The sequence below is a fragment of the Musa acuminata genome, chromosome BXJ1-6 (assembly GCF_036884655.1).
Source record: "Musa acuminata AAA Group cultivar baxijiao chromosome BXJ1-6, Cavendish_Baxijiao_AAA, whole genome shotgun sequence".
NCBI classification, from domain to species: domain Eukaryota; kingdom Viridiplantae; phylum Streptophyta; class Magnoliopsida; order Zingiberales; family Musaceae; genus Musa; species Musa acuminata.
Genome location: NC_088332.1, coordinates 434,840 through 453,043, shown reverse-complemented (window position 1 = coordinate 453,043; position 18,204 = coordinate 434,840). Strand labels below are relative to the sequence as shown.

The following is an 18,204-nucleotide window of genomic DNA, read 5'->3' as shown; positions in this document are numbered from 1 at the left end:
GTGGCTGCAGTTATTTCCTTGGTCTAATTCATTCTTTGTGCTTCTGTTAAATTGCAAAAACATCTGGTGGCAAGGTTTTCACACGGGTTTTAGCACATTTAATCTCACAGCAAGGTTCATTGTATTCGATTGGGGTTCATATCTCTGTGCATGATTGTCCAATATGTGTTGGTGCTGCTGGGAATTGGTAAAATTAGTAACTCATTTATGCTTCCTTATGGATTAAAGATGAGATTATGTTTGAGACAACCCTGATAATTTGGCCCTCAATTCCTCTTTTGTTTATTGGAGGCATATGATTCCGCATCACCACATATGTGCGCTGCATTGATCGACTCTATGACTGCTTCTTGTGTTCAGTTGCGAGGATATCGTTGGGATAGTATACATCGGAAGTTCCTTCAACGTGAAGAAGCCACAGGTAAAATGTAATTGTTTGATCAGTATTTTGTTCCCAGATTCGTCAATTCTGCATATGAAAAATGCTTTGGTTAATAATTCTTATTAGTTATAGAAAGTCTCGAATCCTCAAGCTGTCTATGGGGTTGTTCATAACAAAATGAGTCTTGTTTATGCATTAAAGATTTTCCTTTAGGATTGTCATAGTTAGAGAATTCTGTCGAAAGATCTGATTCTTGTTTATGCATTAAAACTTTTCCTTCACGATTGTCATAGTTAGAGAATTCTGTCGAAAGATCTAATATGTACAGAAGAAGACCAGAGAAGCAGTTAACAAAATAATTAGCACGTGTGGAAATTTTAGAAAGTTAATGTAAGAAAAATTCGCTGTATTCCAAAAAGATTATCAATCTTATTTTTTTTTTTTTTTGGTAGAGTATTATTTTTTATTTTACTTTCACATAACATTCCTTAATTATTTTTATCGTTTTACCTTTAACTTTTGTCTTATCGTGATTGGTCTTTTTCTTCGTTATATTTATACCGGGATGGTTATAAGACAGAAGACAACTACTATGGGGTTAAGGATAATTTTATCCTTTAGAAAATAAGGAAGGATCTATGGGAATAAAATAAAAAGATATGTTTTATGAGAAAAAATTAATTTTTAAAAAATATTATATATATAATATGCTTGATTTGAGAATATATTATACATCTAATCGACGGTCGGAAGGAAGGCGGGGCAAAATTCAATTCTTTAGGATTTGCGGTGTGATTGACGTGAGCTTAATGGCGCGTCAACGAACCTGAATCTTGACGGGTCTCGAGCCGCCATCGGAGCCGGTTGTCAGGATCCTTGGAAGGATCTAGAAACTCGCTTTAGGATTTGCGCTATGATAGACGTCCGATTAATGTCGAAAATGTTGAAGCGGAACCTTGATGAGGTCGCCAACCGTTGTCGGAGCCGGTTCTCGGATCCACGGTAGGATCCAGAAACTGGCTTTATTTCCGAATCTTGACGAGGTGGCGTCCTATTATCGGAGCCAGTTCCCCGGATCCGTGGAAGGATCTAGAACCTGGCTTTAAGATTGGCGTTATTGTAGACGTTGACGATATCATCAAACCCGCCTCTTGATGAGTTCGCGCACCGTCACCGGAACCGGTTCTCCGGATCAATGGAAGGATCTAGAAACTTGGTTCCCTTTTCTTTATAAGGTGTCCCCGCTCCTCGCAATCTCATTGTCGTGCCCCCAATTTTTCTCGGATCTCGGTTTCCTCTCGATCGAGTTCGAGCTCTCTTCACAGCCCAGCCATGGCGGCCGAGTCGGAGACCTTCGCTTTCCAGGCCGAGATCAACCAGCTCCTCAGCCTCATCATCAATACTTTCTACTCCAACAAAGAAATCTTCCTCCGCGAGCTCATCAGCAACTCCTCCGATGTGAGTCCCTCCCTTTGATGTCGATTTTAAGGGGGAAAATATCCATTTTTTTGGTTCCCTTCTCCGTTTTTATTACCGATCTGGTGCCCCATAACAGGCGTTGGACAAGATCCGGTTCGAGAGCCTCACGGACAAGAGCAAGCTCGACGCCCAGCCGGAGCTATTCATCCACATCGTCCCGGACAAGGCCACCAACACCTTGTCGATCATCGACAGCGGCATCGGGATGACAAAGTCCGATCTCGTCAACAACCTCGGCACCATCGCTCGTTCCGGCACCAAGGAGTTCATGGAGGCCCTCGCCGCGGGGGCCGATGTCAGCATGATTGGCCAGTTTGGTGTGGGGTTCTACTCTGCGTATCTTGTGGCCGACAGGGTCGTAGTGACCACCAAACACAACGATGACGAGCAATACGTCTGGGAGTCACAGGCCGGGGGTTCGTTTACGGTCACCAGGGATACCTCAGGGGAGAGCCTTGGGAGGGGAACAAAGATTACTCTCTTTCTCAAGGAGGATCAGGTACACGCTACAGCACTAGCTCGCTATATTTGTTATAATAATTAGGTTATTTTACTGTACTGTTACTATAATCTTTTTCGTACTATCAATATAATGTTAATATGGTATTCATTTAACTCCCATCTTTGGTATCTGCTCTAACTTCTGAGGCTGTAGTAACTCACAACATTAAACATTATGTAGAAACTGTTATTAGATGGAGCTATTTATCAAGGCAAGAAAATAGAAAAAAACTATCAAGAACACTACTTTACACTAATTCTATATCCAACCGGTAGATGGTATTCCTATGATGAAAATATCGAGGCAAGAAAAGAACAAAACTATTAAGGACAATCCCTGTGCACTAATTCTGTATACATAATTTATATCACTGTTTTTAGATGGAGCAATTTATCAGGCCAAGAAAATAGAAAAAATATTAAAAATTTTACTTTGCACTAATTCTATATCCATAACCAGTAGATGGTATTCATGTGATGATAATATCAAGGCAAGAAAAGAAAAAAAAACTATCAAGGACATCCCTATGCAATAATTCTATATACATAAGTTGTATGACTGTTATTAGATGGAGCTATTTATAAGGCAAGACAATATAAAAAAAAATAAGAATATTACTTTGCACTAATTCTATATCCATAACCAGTAGATGGTATTCATATGATGATCATATCAAGGCAAGAAAAGAAAATAACTATTTATTTTGTATACATAATTTGTATGATGGTATATGCATGATTGTATCTCATGCTCAAGTCTTAAGAGCAAAATTTTGAAACCCTAAGAGGTATTGCAAATACTTCTCCCACTGTTGTTAATTTAAATTGCCATAGACTAAAGGTGCTGAAAGTGTCATAGTCTATATGGTGTTGTGAGACTACTGTTTATTTTCAGATTTGCTTTTAGTAACTGGAACGGTGACTGTTTAAATAAGATCTGAAGGTTGCCTTGATTTAATTTTTACATTACTACATTCTTGTACTTGTTTCTTGTTATGTACAAATTGAAGTTCTATGATCTACAATGCATTTCTGGTGATATGGACATGTTTGGTGCACTAATTCTGTATGCATAATTCATATGGTGGTATATGCATGTCTATATCTCTTGCTCAAGCTTGAAGAGCCAATCTTTGAAACTCCTAGAGGTATTGCAAATACTTCTACTGATGTTAATTTAAATTTCCATAGATTAAAGGTTCTGAAAGTGTCATAGTCTATATGGTGTCATGAGAATATGAGATTACTGTTTAGTTTCAGATTTGCCTGCAGTAACTGGAACAGTGACTGTTTAAATAAGATCTGAAGGTTGCCTTGATTTAATTTGTATGCTACTACATTCTTGTATTTGTTTCTTTGTTATGTACAAATAGAAGTTCTATGATCTACATTGCATTTCTAGTAATACGTACATGCTACCTTTGTATTTCTTCAATCTTATAAATGCATGACCTGTCACGTGTTGACATTGATCAGTGTCATCTATGTTCTTTATTGTCTTGACTTCTAAATCTGTTCCCAATGGACATGTCCCTGTCCGACAAAGTTATTATTCTTGTCTATTTATTCTAGCTTATGAATATGATCATCCATTGTGCTTCATACACTTGCAGTTGGAATATCTTGAGGAACGCCGTCTCAAAGACTTGATAAAAAAGCACTCTGAATTCATCAGCTATCCCATCTCCCTCTGGTCGGAGAAGACAACGGAGAAAGAAATTTCTGATGATGAGGATGAGGAGGACAAAAAGGACGCTGAGGAAGGTAAGGTGGAAGATGTTGACGAGGAGAAGGAAGAGAAAGAGAAGAAAAAGAAGAAGATTAAGGAGGTTTCTCATGAATGGTCTTTGGTCAACAAGCAGAAGCCTATCTGGATGAGGAAGCCTGAAGATATAACAAAGGAAGAGTATGCCGCATTCTATAAGAGTCTCACTAATGATTGGGAGGAGCACTTGGCTGTGAAACACTTCTCTGTGGAAGGCCAGCTTGAGTTTAAGGCCATTCTTTTCGTGCCAAAGAGGGCTCCTTTTGACCTCTTTGACACAAAGAAAAAGCTTAACAACATCAAGCTTTACGTCCGTCGTGTCTTCATTATGGACAACTGTGAAGAACTGATTCCTGAGTACTTGAGCTTTATCAAAGGAATAGTCGACTCTGAGGACCTTCCACTCAACATCTCAAGAGAGACGCTCCAGCAGAACAAAATCCTCAAGGTCATCCGGAAGAACCTGGTCAAGAAATGCATCGAGCTCTTTTTTGAGATTGCTGAAAACAAAGAGGACTACAACAAGTTCTATGAGGCGTTCTCAAAGAATCTCAAGCTTGGAATCCATGAGGATTCTCAGAACAGGTCAAAGGTCGCAGAGTTGCTGAGATTCCACTCTACAAAGAGTGGAGATGAGATGACTAGCCTGAAGGACTATGTTACGAGGATGAAGGAGGGCCAGAATGACATTTACTACATCACTGGTGAGAGCAAAAAGGCTGTGGAGAATTCTCCATTCCTTGAGAAGCTCAAGAAGAAGGGCTATGAGGTGCTTTTCATGGTTGATGCAATCGATGAGTATGCTGTTGGTCAGTTGAAGGAATTTGAGGGGAAGAAGCTAGTGTCTGCGACAAAGGAGGGACTGAAGCTTGATGATGAGAGCGAGGATGAGAAGAAGAGGAAGGAAGCCCTGAAGGAGAAGTTTGAAGGACTCTGCAAGGTCATCAAAGAAGTGCTGGGTGACAAGGTGGAGAAAGTTGTCGTGTCTGATCGTGTCGTCGACTCTCCCTGCTGCTTGGTCACTGGTGAGTATGGATGGACTGCCAACATGGAGAGGATTATGAAGGCACAAGCTCTCAGGGACTCCAGCATGGCTGGCCACATGTCAAGCAAGAAAACCATGGAGATCAACCCGGAGAATCAGATCATGGAGGAGCTGAGGAAGCGAGCCGATGCTGACAAGAATGACAAGTCAGTCAAGGACCTGACACTGTTGCTGTTTGAGACTTCTCTCCTCACTTCTGGTTTCAGCCTCGATGATCCCAACACTTTCGGGAACAGGATCCATCGCATGCTGAAACTAGGTCTCAGCATTGATGAAGATGAAAAGGTGGAGGACACTGAGATGCCATCACTAGAGGAGGCTGACGCAGAAGAGAGCAAGATGGAGGAAGTAGATTAATTTTTATCAAGGTTTGCCAATTTATCTTTTGGCACTTGTGTTGCTTTGTTTATGTAGATGGCCTTTTTTAGCCTTAAGCTTGGATGGTCTTTTTTTTATCTTATTTATACATGAACGACTTGTGATGTTATTTTGATACTAGTCTATGGATCTGATGAGTCCTTTCTCGTTTTTTGTGATTCTCGAATAGTTAAATAGTAGTCATTTTTCTCATTGCACAATCGAAAATAAGTTACAAAAAGCCTATAGGTTGAGGTGATACCGACACACCTGCATTCTTCAATAAACACTACTAGATAGTGAGTTGGGCATCATCTAAGACGACGATATGCCCTATCATTCAAGACAGGATATTTTAACTAGGCGAAGGAAAACACGTATGAATGTTAGTCGGGACGAGGAGCTTGTAGCTCAAAGTCATCCGAGATGGAGTATTTGACTCGCAAACGCTCCAGGAGTAGAGCGCTTACCACCAAGTTGTGGTCATATGAACTTTTCATAGACTCTAAATCCTGAAGAACCCTTGGGTTGATGGGAGTTATCTCCCCCAATGATGGAGAGACTTGCACCCCTTTTCACCCTTGAACTGTCCGAGGATAGTGATTGGATCTCGATCGACTGGTGGCTAGTAGATGGAGAGGAACTTATGCAAGAGGGGAGATACATCTTGACTTAAGGTGAGGAAGCCAAACGATGGACAACCTAGAGATCGACTCACCTTGAGAGCTGGAATTGAGGAGAAAGCTTTCGAAATGTTAGAGACCCAAATAGTGAAATGAGCCTCACACTATAGGCTAAGGGAGATTTATAGATAGGGGATGATCTCTCTCCTTTCACAATTGATGAAAATGTCCCTTTGGGACCATGTCGGATATCGATCTCTCTCTCTCTACTCAATTATTGAGGTGTCAATCAAGAAAGATATAAAAAAGATATGATTTATCTCATCCACTACTAAGGCACCAATCGAGGAAGATATGAAAAAGATACGATCTCTCTCCTCCCACTATTAATGTTGATCGAGGAAAGCATATTATCCCATCTTACGATAGAGCCACTCTCCATGATTGGGTCAAGTGTCTCTTTGGGATCGCTCTAAAAGGACATGTGAGTCGAGAAAACTTGACTCGTGTTAGAAGACCCGCTATGGTGAAGGGTTAGGGCTAATGGTGTCTGAGACGTGTGAGTCGGAAAAACTCAACCGAAGACTTGTAACGACGAAGGCACAAGTCGAATTATGCATGAGGCGCGTGATTTGAAAAAAGTCAACTTGCGTTAAAAGATTTGCTACGAGAGAGGGTTTGGACGAATGATGCTCGAGTCACGTAAGTCAAAACACCTTAATCTGAAGACCTGCTACGATAGAGGGTTTGGATGAATGGTACTCGAGTCACGTAAGTTAAAAAACCTTAATCTGAAGACATGCTACGATAGAGGGTCAGGGTGAATGGCGCTTGAGGAGCGTGAGTCGGAGAAACTCGACCCACGCTAGAAGACCTACTACGACGAAGGCTCGACCAAATTGCATCCAAAGATTTGATTAATAAAATGAGAGATACAGGAGAACTTAAACAAATCTTAATATAATTTGTAAATAAAACTTTAAATATTTTAAACTAACATATAGTTTTTTATTTATCTCGAGAAGGAAAGATTTATAGGTAAATCCCAGATAATTGAGAGTTCGTGCGGTTTCATTATCATTATCGTGGTAGCTCATTTCTTTCTTCCACGTTCATATCCTATTATTACATTTGGAAGTCACATCAAGCTTGAGATTCGACGTCGACATCCCCCTCAAGTCGGTTGCATTAATTTAGATGCACGGATTCTGCAGCGGTATTCTGTTTGTTGTGTAAAGGTTAATATGCTCATCCGACTGCCAATGTCAATGAGGCTTCAACCCATCTCTTGCAAGCTTTACTAATCCAAGCTTGATGTGAAAGGAACACATCCTGAACCTTTTTGTTTTTTGGAACAGACGAGACTGCCTTGTCCACATAAACCATCTTCCTCCCTCCGATGCTTATATCATCATGTGATCGAGACGAAGTAAAGAAATAGAGCATAAAAAGAAAAGGTTATGATCCCTTTTATCATTATCATGTGAAGACATCGTATCGGAAGATATTTCTGATTTGAACGATTATAAAAATATTTTACTTTGATTTGATATAAACATGGCAATGAATTTTGCCATGTTGACATCCAATATGACTTTTTAACTCCACGGTAGGTTTATTCTCGCACATAAATTAAGAAAACTCAAAATAAATTGCTCGTCATTTAGACATATCTTTTTCAGATATCATTTGGATACATTAGATCTATTTGGAAGAAGTTAAATGAGAGGCTTGAAACCCTCAACTCATGAAGTAACTACCCGAGTACACCCTTTTCTTTTTACAAAATATAAGTAACAAATCACACCATCTCTAAATTTGGTTTTGATCCCAAGCCTTTGTGATGATTTGATAAACTCTCTATCAATCAAGTTTGTTGAAACCTTCCAAAAAAATATATGTTTAATGAGGTTTCAAACTCTCAATCTTTAATAAATAGATCTAATATTTCAAGTATTATATATATATATATATATCAATTAAATAAATATTTTAAGAGTAAAATAAGTGAAGGAGATTTCAAACTATATCATATGAGTTTTTAAATGGATCTAGTACATAACTATCATATCAATATTTAAGGTACTCATCATGAAAAACATAATATTTAGAGAAACGGAGATGACGGTGTGATTTTTTATGATAAATTCTTCTCACTTGAGATATAAATTGAGACTTTAATATGAGCTACACAAAAGCTGAAGAAGTCATGCATCCCTGTCTATTATTCTACTTGTGGAATGGTAGTAGCTGTTGTTTTCCCTCATTTTGGAGTTAATGAAATAGTTTATACTTGTACTAATGTTAGAAGATGTATCATCAAAAACAATCAAGCATATTCTTTGGTATCACTTCTTGAAATTTTCAGTAAATACATAATTCCATGGATGTATCTTCACAATTTATCTTTTGAGTCTCCTCTATCATGCTTAATTCTATATATATATATATATATATATATATATAGCTCTTAGCTCTAGTTCTATTTTCAAGGGGTTAGAATTTAGTATATATCGAGTCATATTGTTAGCAGCTTAAACATTTGAGATCAATGATCATTCGATCACAATATTTATCATGACATACATATGAAAGGTTAAGAATTCAAATCTTATATCATCGGACGTTCAATAGAGGCATTAGAGTTAAATATATATATATATATATATATATATATATATATATATATATATATATATATATATATTGATCTTTTGCTTAAAATCTTAACATTTTGGGATCAACATCATCCAATCAAAATCTCTGCCGAAGACTTACAGATGTGGTGCCCAAATATTTGATTTACATAATTCTCTCAATTACCTCCATGTTATTCTTATTAATGATAATTCTTTTAACACTGTGATTGGAATAGTGTGTACTTCATTCTTTGCAGTGATTAAAAGCAACTCCTGCTAAAATAGGCATAGACTTTCAAATAAAATATTGACTAGGAAATTGTGTTGGCCCTTTTGTTTCCGAGCTACAAAAAAAAAGAGTGTCTTAGGTGGTCAGATTTCAAGCTAAAGCAACATTCCAAGGGGATGGAGTGATGATGTTGACGACCATTCGCTTTCAGCTATGAATAAGACATATAAACAGAATTTAATATTATATATATATATATATATATTATATTTCAGAGCAAGTCAAAAGACACTTTAAATAAATCAATATATTATTCTGCAAATGATTTGTTATTCCAAAACCCAAGAAATGCAACAGCTTTTTATTGACAAACAATTTCAAGCTAAACTAAACAACAACAAATTAAGGTGGTTAAGACAGTGACATAAGAAAGTCTTGGGAACAGAAAGGTGGCAAATGGTTTCATGCGAAGAAGACTGAAATGTGAATCATACAACTACAATGTGAAGAAGAGAGAAATTTCTTCTTCTTTTTTCAAACAAGCCTTAATAACCTCTTTGGCATTCGCATAGTTTTGGATTTGTGGAACCATAGCATACGAGTAATAGTCCTTCCACCTATTCAAATCAAGTATGAAATGATCGATACAAGTTAGAAAGAAAGAAAGAAAGAAAGAATCATAGTCTTGTCTAATTCTACTTTGAACAAATTGATATGCTTTCTTTGTTTCCCCAAACATTTCCCATTCAGTGGTTGCAATAATTAATCACTTGCTTTGTCACAACCCAACCTCACCAAATAATGGTAACATTAATTTATTAGTTTAATCATAAACTAAGTTAATGATAGTATATTTATTCATCAAGTTCTTATAATCTAATTCATTTCTTCTTCATTTACAATGGAGATTAAACAGGATGTGTGATGATCTCAACCACTTAGGAACTTGATTTCGTCAACGATGACCAATATAACCAATATAACGATGGTTGTGTGATGATCTCAACCACGCGTGATGATTTCGTCAAGGATGTGCATATCTCATCCACATTGCTTATCTTTTTTTTTTTTATATAGGTTAGTTTTGATACTATTTATCATAATTTAATCTAACAGAATAACTAACATATTAATTTACTTATCCCTGAATCATAAATCTAAAATACCTAAGTTCATATCAGTAGTAGTACATTCGTTCTTATAACTTAATTTCATTCGTCTCTATTTTCAATGTTGTTAGTTGTTACATTCAAATGTTCTTTCAAATCCATGAAATCAAAAAGAATTATATACGGTAATAAAGCAAATAAATACTGATTACCTATGTAGAGTTGGGAGAAATATCTACATCGATTTTAAGAGGATTAAGAAAAGGTTTATAGGCTTTTTTTTTTTTCTTTCTAAATTTGAGGAACTAAAAGTGTCTAAAAAAAGGATAAATCATTTAAAAATATATAACGCATTTAAATTAAAGGATTAATTTCAAGTAGTGTATGTCAATGTAAAATTGTGAGGAAATTAACATCGTAAATGGACAAATATTACGTGGAGCAAATGGCTCAATGATATACCCAAGAAAAGGAGAGAGAGAGAGAGAGAGAGAGGAAGAAGGAACAAACAGATGAAAGAGCTCTTTCTGCATCAAATGCGCTCCTCTCTCTCTCTCTCTCTTCAGGCCAACGAATCCTTCCTATTTCGTGGTTCTCTCGCGCGCTCTTCTCCTCCCTTTACCGGTCAAACCGCCCTCCCCTTCTCTTTCTCTCGTTTTTTGGAGAGAGCAGAGAGATCTGTTGGGGGAATTGTGGGTTTCCCCAAAGGCAGAGAAAGAAGATTGATAGAGCTCTGTCTCTTGTACGTTTGCCTCCCCTGCTGTATCCGTGTCGAAGAGGACCGATCATTAGATAGTCTGCTAAAGCCTCTCCCTCCTCTCCTTTTCCTTTTGCCGGTCATTCTTCTCTTCTGATTTGCTTTCTTGCTTCAAAGACGTGATTTTGTGTGCTTTTGGTAGTTCATTTGGGCTTGCTGGGTCTCAATTCGTCGTAAAGTTCGTAGCTTTTTGCCGTCTTCTCTTCGATTTCGGGGTTCTTTTTGTTTTAAGCTGAGCTTCGTGTACCTATAATCTCCTAAATTTCGAATCTTTTGTTTAATTCCGATCTTTTTTCGTTGATTGCGCAGCTGGAAATCCTTCAAAATCTTATCTTTTACCTGCATTTCTATGGTGGGATTGTAGGTAGCTAAATTCTACTGCAACTTATTCATAAGCGTGATCCGGTTATAATGTACTTTTGTTGTTCTATCTACTCAGATCTTACAGGATTTCAAGCTGAATCAAGCAAAAGACCGACTTGTTCATGGCTGGGACAGAGGACAATAGCTCCACAATCGAATACTGGCCACCTCCAAACTCCGGCTCAAGAACCCTATCGAACTCTTCGAATGAGGAATTTGGTTCGAAGTCACTCTCAATTTTCTTGGCAGAGAATGGAAATGTGGGGCCTTCATGGAAATCTGAAACCCAAAGTATGGGCCCAAGCACAAAAGCAGAAGAGGGTGAGGCTGGCGTCAATGACTCGAATGAATTCTCACTGCAATCCAAATTGTTCGGTGCTCCCATATCAAGCTCTTCTGGAGGACTTGCTGAGAGGATGGCCACAAGAAAAGGGTTTAATGTGCCCAAGCTTGACACAGCTGGTATTCCACCGGCCAGCATGGCTTCACACTCAGATATCCAGTCCCCTTATTTGACGATTCCGCCGGGTCTTAGTCCTACCATGTTGTTGGAGTCTCCGGTTTTTCTTGCTGATCCTATGGTAAGATATCACGCCTTGAATTTATTATGCATTGTAATGAGTTTTAGAAGACATTCTAAGAAAGTTGGATATATGAGTATTAAATTAAGATCAGCAATTGAAGAGTGACAAGAAGAACAATCTACAGGTTTACTACGTTCATATGGTTTCGGGCTAGGATACATGCATTTGTCAATGTCATTCAGATCCACATTCTTATAGAAAATTCTTATGGGTTGTTATGTGGAATCAGTTTTTGTCCAGTGAATTAAGGAAGAGCCTAAATTAGATTCTGGCATTTATCTTTCTTCATTTGATAATGTTTCATCACCACCGAGTAACCGAGCAATTCATACATAGCCAGACTGACAAATCATCTGTTTGAATAAACATTATGCGAAGAAAAAGAAAAAGAAAAGGGCAATCATCATATTCTACTCAAGAATCATGTGATGTCGCACACAGCCTTTAAGTCCAAGTCTTCTGCTAGTTCAAACTGTGTTTACTATTGCATACATAAACAAAAACTTTTACCATATTGGTGCTGTACATCTTATGTTGTGTTGAACTGATGAAATGACACAAGTAACAAGGACACAAGAGATCTGTTATCAGTTTATTGGTGAATTGAAATGACATATTGGGTTGAACCCATTGTACCTTACTTTTGATTGTTATTTTTCTAGGCTCAACTCTCTCCGACTACAGGCAAGTTCCAGTTTGGAGAAAATGTTGCTTCAAACCCAATCCTGGTCTCAGATTCATCAGACCCTACTAAAAGTGAAGATGACCTATTTGAAGACATTCCAGAAGCATTTGCCTTTAAGCCTCCTCCAGAATCACACTTAAATCTTTCAAGCTCTGAAACAAAGGTAATGTGGTGAATATGAATTTTGTTGCTGCTATAGTTTTCCCCTGATTCATCACATACTTTAAGCCTCCACAAATAGTTTTTTTTTTCTCCATCACTATAGATATGTACAAAAAAGATCTAGAATCATATTGTTAGGGTTGCAGCCTCAATCCTACTGAATGAACCATCATGGGGTCTTCATAACTAAAATATGCTCTATTGGACATAATATATGATGCTTAAAACATTAAAAACCAAAATTCATGTGATTTGGGATTATTGTGCTTTCTGTTAGACTAAAAAAATTAAAAAGTATAACGGATACTTGTGCTTGAATTTATGATGTAGATCATAACAATCACTGATATGAATATGTTGACCTAAATATTTCCTAGATGCATTCATACTAAGAGTTGTTTTCTTTTAATGCTTCAATTTTCTCTTCTATTCCGTCAAAACTTGTTCTTAACCTACTTGATGCACTTGTTACAAAGCTTCAAAAGTTATATGATCTTTTATTGGTAGGCTTTGAGAATTGTTGATCATTTTCAATAGAATTGAATTTGACTTGAAACCCACAATTAACTTTTGAGTTGATAGGATCCAGGTCATAGGCTCTTAGCTCTACTCACACTCCAAGTAAGTTTATGATGGCACATGTTTCAGCAAGGAGGCTGTATCTATTTTATTTATCAGTCTCTTTGTTCTGCTATAATCATGGACAATATAAATGCCTCAAATTGGAGATATGCTTCTTAAAATGTGTGTCTGAATTTTCAGTTAGACAACAGGTGTTTGGTTCTAGTCTATAGATATTTTTTCTTCATTTCTCTGTGTTTGTTGACTGCTGCCAGATAGTGTTGGTCAAGGTCAACTCATATATGTATTTCATTGTAGAAAACTGTGTTTCCTGCTTTTTGATTAATTTATGGAAAGCTCTGTATAGAAGTATCTCTTTATATATTTTATTGATTATTGCTGCTGTTCAAACCAAACTATTGTGTTTCTTCCATACATAGCCTACTGTGTTCGTGATTTGTTAACTTAAGAAGTCTCCTACTGATAGGAAATGGAATAACTTGGTTGATATGACCAAATAACTTACAGACTGAAATTCGGTATTCGAAAGAAGCACTTTTCTGCCTGGTTAGCTATGAACATATGGTTTCTTTCTTTTAGTTTATGCCTGTGCTGGCATTCAAAAACAAGGCAGATTAGAAGTTATTGAAGATGATTATGGAAAATAATCAAGGGGCATACTGTTTTTCTTGAGGCAAGCCAACATTTTAAGTTTGTGAAATTTGTTCTCCTGCTGGGAGATATCTTGGGACGTGTTTGTTAGACATTCTTTCAATTGTCTATTCTAATTTGCTGGAGGAATAATCATGCTTGTTGTTACTATTGAACTTCATTTAATGTAAAGCTACACTATGGTTTTCCAAACAAAAGTGGATCTTTTGACTTTGGCTGGTCATGGTGCATATCATGGTTTGTAGAGTTTTAACTAAAATACATATTGATTTCCCCTTTTGTGGCACACTCTTGCAAGCTTCGTGAATGGTGTTCTTTGCTCTTGTTATGTATTATAACGTCTTGTGATGGCATGTTGATGGTAACAGAATTTTCATTTAGTTTTTGTTATTTGTGCTTCTGGTCCTTATTCTATGTAGAAGCCCAATTGTCCCCATTTCATGTGTAAGTGTTTTATTATTTTTCACAAAAGTAAGTGGTAAAGACGGGATTGGATCCTAGGATCTTGTTATACTAGTCAAGCCAGTTGATATCTTAAAAGATTATCATATGCGGTTTTGAACCTCCAACCTTTGATAAGTGTGGTTGCCACACAATGAAACCAATATTTCAGTTGTAAAAAGAAATTATTGGATAAGGCTTTGAACCTTCAGTCTTTGGTATGTGAGTCTGATACACCACCATTAGATTACTATTTTAGGTGTGTCCTTGCATTGTGTTTAGGCCTCCGAGGAGATAGCTAAATACAAATAAGACATATTCAGCTCTATCTTATCAAGTATATAATCTAGTCAATATACAACAGGGTTGATGCAACATTTGTGACAGCCAGTTCTCGATTATACTTCTGATATTTTTGTATATATTGATGATGGACATCTTCCTACTAACCCTGAAAATGTATTGGAATAGCTTCTAGTCTTAGCTTTCATAGTTTCTTTGAGTATCACTCATGATTCTTGTACAAATCTGAGTACATTGACAAAATAAGATCCATCCAAGCTTACAAATATATATATCAGTATTTTAACTCTTTTTATGCCATTTCATTGATTGTTTTCAGTAGCAATTTTTGTAAGGCTGTTTCTATATTGACCAGCAGCAGGAGTTACCAAGCATGGAAGTGTCAACCGGACCAGAAAAGCCTACACAATCAATAAGTATAGAAGCTGGCAGTGTGAACTTCCAGAATCAACATGATATCCATCTTCAGGCTGGTTTTTCTTTCCCACCTGACAGAAAAGATATCAACAATAATATTCTGTTAAACCAGAGAATGAGTGACTCATTAGTGGCAAGTCACCATTCTCCGGCCGTCGATGACCAGGAGGATGGGGATGCTGATCTAAGAGGAGAACTTTCTACAACTGTTGGCACTCCAGCTGAGGATGGTTACAATTGGAGAAAATATGGGCAGAAACAGGTAAAGGGTAGCGAATATCCGAGAAGCTATTACAAATGCACTCACCCAAATTGTCTGGTGAAGAAGAAGGTGGAGCGCTCTCACGAAGGCCATATCACTGAGATAGTCTACAAGAGTGCCCACAATCACCCAAAACCCCATGTAAATCGCCGGTCTGGAGTTCCTTCATCTCACCCATTCAATGACCCTCAGATTAATGAATCGGAACAACCTGGTTCACAAACAAGTTTAGATGGCAAGCCTGTAAAAGGAAGCTCACAAAGTGGTAATGGAGGCCAAGAATGGTTGGGGGATGGTCTGGAGGCAACTTCATCTGCACCTGTTGCTGCTGAATGCCGTGACCCTTCTAACGCCTTGCAACGGATTCAAGATGGTACTCATTTATCCCCTGATGTTGTTGGTGTTTCATCCACATTGTCCAATGATGAAGAAGAGGACGATCGAGCAACCCATGGCAGTGTCTCACTTGGTTGTGACGGCGAGGGAGATGAGACTGAGTCAAAAAGAAGGTTAATTTTTTGTTACAACAATGTCGACTTTCTGCAGTTTGTCATTTCTTATGTGTCTGAGGACTATGATATATAGTTGTTTGGTTTCCTCTCTTCTGATTCAGGAAGCTGGATGCTTGTGCTATTGAAATGAGTGCAGCTTCAAGAGCAGTTCGTGAACCAAGAGTGGTCGTTCAGACAACCAGTGAGATTGACATACTGGATGATGGGTATCGTTGGCGCAAGTATGGACAAAAGGTTGTCAAAGGAAATCCAAACCCAAGGTACCTTCTATTATCATAATTTTGTTATACTTCAAGTTACGGTCACATAGAAACTCTAGTTCATATAGAAGTTTTTAAGTTTTTCTTCTTGGTTTGGAAACAGTCTCTCCAAATATAGAGGTAAGGTTGCATGTATTACTCTCCCCAGACTCCACATTGGTGAGAGACTGGTTCATTGGGTTTGCCCTTCTTATGTTTTTCTTCTTGGTTGGTGTTGGAGAAAAAAGTATGAAAGAAGCAATTCTTTTGATATAGGAGTTATTATAAGTGCACCAATCCAGGGTGCATGGTTCGGAAGCACATAGAGAGAGCCTCACACGATCTCAAGTCAGTGATTACGACATATGAAGGAAAGCATAATCATGATGTCCCAGCAGCAAGAAGCAACAGTCACATAAACTCTGCTCCCTCCAACACAGCACCCATCTCAGCTCCTCAACCGCATATCCTTCAACAAAGACCTGAGCCAACCCAAGACTGCTTTGTGAGGTTTGATGGCCACACAGCTCTGAATGCATTTAACTTCCCGGGAAGAGAACAATTAGGATCAACAACCAGCTTCCCTTTTGCATTGGGACAACCAGGCTTGACAAACCTTACTATGGCTGGACTGGGTCCGATGGCCGCAATGAAGATGTCTGTTATGCCTCCAGTTCACCCTTATCTGGCTCATCTCCAGCCTACTGAAGCAGGATATATGATACCTAAACTTGAGCCCAAGGAGGAAACTGTGCCAGATTCAGTGCTGTCCATGTCAAATGCGGCTTCGGTTTATCACCAGATGATGAGCAGGCTGCAACTACGACCGCAGCTGTAAATAACAGAAGGAAAGATGATTTCTTCTCTGGACACTCGAGAAGAAAAGATCATTCTTTCTCTTTGTTCTTTCAATATAGTTTTTTAAGTTCTTTCTATTATAGCATTCAGTTAGCTTTGTTTCCGTCGTGGCAAGATATCGAAAAGTTGAGGTTTGATATTTTGATTCATTTGGACTTGTTTTCACATTGTGTTTCTCAAAGAAAAAACATGGGAATTATGATATTCGTTTTGTTGTTGTTGACATGACCTGATAACAGACATTTTGAAACACATTTTTTTATTGTCTATACAAATTTGTTCTCCATTTTTCTTTTAGATTTTGGTTAATTGTGTTAAAAAAGCCTAATTGAATGACAGTAGCTCTTAATAGACTGCAATTTCGTGCCAATAATTTCTCTTCGAATATGATTGAAACCATCTGCTACTTCTCCATGTCAAGTTCTGATGAGACCTTGTTTTGACATGTAGTAAGTAAATCCCCAGTTTGTTTAAGAACAAGTTGTCTATTCAGTAAGTCCTGTTCTCTTCTATAGCAAGAAACTTTTGTTCCAAAGAAATCTATTGAAGCAACCCCATTGGCTCTAATGCCCCATCTATTGGTTCTGTCCTTGTTTTGGAAAGAGATTTATATGGTCCAAAGATCAAAACTGGACGGATAGAGAGTTGCCTGACATGAATGTCTCAGTGCCAGCCCCGAGGAAGAAGATTGTGAATTCTATAGCCTCGACTTCACGTTAGGAACATTTGGAAGTGGATGTCATCACCATTGTGCTAGGCCCTGTTTCTGCACACGTAGCTGCTATTGGCCTCGAGGCTTCAATCGCAATGAAAACTATGGCTGATATCACGAGTGAGCAAGGTGGATGCCCAAATTTACAACCTGTGGTCAATACTAAGAAAGAATGATTGGTCAATGGGTGTCGAGTGTGAGATCTTCCCCGTGGGTGATTTGTGTGGATCCTACCGATGTGGTAACCGAGATATCAAATCTCACAAGGGAACTTATCCGATCATTGGGCCATTGGTGGTTGAGTTTTACATGGCCTTTGGTGGGAGCTTCGGGTGACATCTTGCTATTATCCAACATAAGGATTTTGAACCATGATTGATTTAGGTTGTTAATGGTAGCATCGTTTCGATTTCTTGGATATTCTGACTTCATTGATCTTGCAGATATTACCTAGTGTTTAATAGAGGATTTCAATTATCTTTTGGATGCGCATGATAAATAGGGTGATTCGATGTTCTCATGCAATATTGATGTTCTCTCCTTCCAA

The 18,204-nt window shown here is 38.0% G+C and overlaps 2 protein-coding genes across 5 annotated transcripts; both read left to right on the top strand.

Annotated features, from left to right (window-relative positions):
* Window positions 1-1,631: 1,631 nt before the first annotated feature.
* LOC135675489 (heat shock protein 81-1-like) lies at window positions 1,632-5,701 on the top strand. The gene is made up of 3 exons (XM_065185680.1): window positions 1,632-1,840; window positions 1,938-2,360; window positions 3,976-5,701. Exons 1-3 carry the CDS (start codon window positions 1,715-1,717, stop codon window positions 5,527-5,529), a joined length of 2,103 nt encoding a protein of 700 aa, XP_065041752.1. The 5' UTR covers window positions 1,632-1,714; the 3' UTR covers window positions 5,530-5,701.
* A 4,915-nt stretch (window positions 5,702-10,616) lies between these two features.
* Window positions 10,617-17,149, top strand: LOC103971010 (probable WRKY transcription factor 2). 4 transcript variants are annotated; one of them, XM_009384930.3, is made up of 6 exons: window positions 10,617-10,871; window positions 11,326-11,830; window positions 12,496-12,681; window positions 15,016-15,845; window positions 15,950-16,108; window positions 16,364-17,149. In XM_009384930.3, exons 2-6 carry the CDS (start codon window positions 11,372-11,374, stop codon window positions 16,923-16,925), a joined length of 2,196 nt encoding a protein of 731 aa, XP_009383205.2. In that variant the 5' UTR covers window positions 10,617-10,871; window positions 11,326-11,371; the 3' UTR covers window positions 16,926-17,149. The 4 variants fall into 4 exon arrangements, with proteins under 4 accessions (XP_009383205.2, XP_009383204.2, XP_018675722.2 ...); XM_009384929.3 differs by having other exon boundaries at window positions 15,013-15,845; XM_018820177.2 differs by having other exon boundaries at window positions 10,617-10,924; window positions 15,013-15,845.
* The last annotated feature ends 1,055 nt before the right edge of the window (window positions 17,150-18,204 follow it).

Excerpts from the sequence above, each read along its gene's own strand:
- LOC135675489 (XM_065185680.1), top strand. The coding sequence starts at position 1,715 with ATGGCGGCCGAGTCGGAGACCTTCGCTTTCCAGGCCGAGATCAACCAG. Across the intron at positions 1,841-1,937 it reads TCATCAGCAACTCCTCCGAT|GCGTTGGACAAGATCCGGTT; the intron begins GTGAGTCCCTCC and ends GCCCCATAACAG. Across the intron at positions 2,361-3,975 it reads TCTTTCTCAAGGAGGATCAG|TTGGAATATCTTGAGGAACG; the intron begins GTACACGCTACA and ends ATACACTTGCAG.
- LOC103971010 (XM_009384929.3), top strand. The coding sequence starts at position 11,372 with ATGGCTGGGACAGAGGACAATAGCTCCACAATCGAATACTGGCCACCT. Across the intron at positions 15,846-15,949 it reads GAGACTGAGTCAAAAAGAAG|GAAGCTGGATGCTTGTGCTA; the intron begins GTTAATTTTTTG and ends CTTCTGATTCAG. Across the intron at positions 16,109-16,363 it reads AAAGGAAATCCAAACCCAAG|GAGTTATTATAAGTGCACCA; the intron begins GTACCTTCTATT and ends CTTTTGATATAG.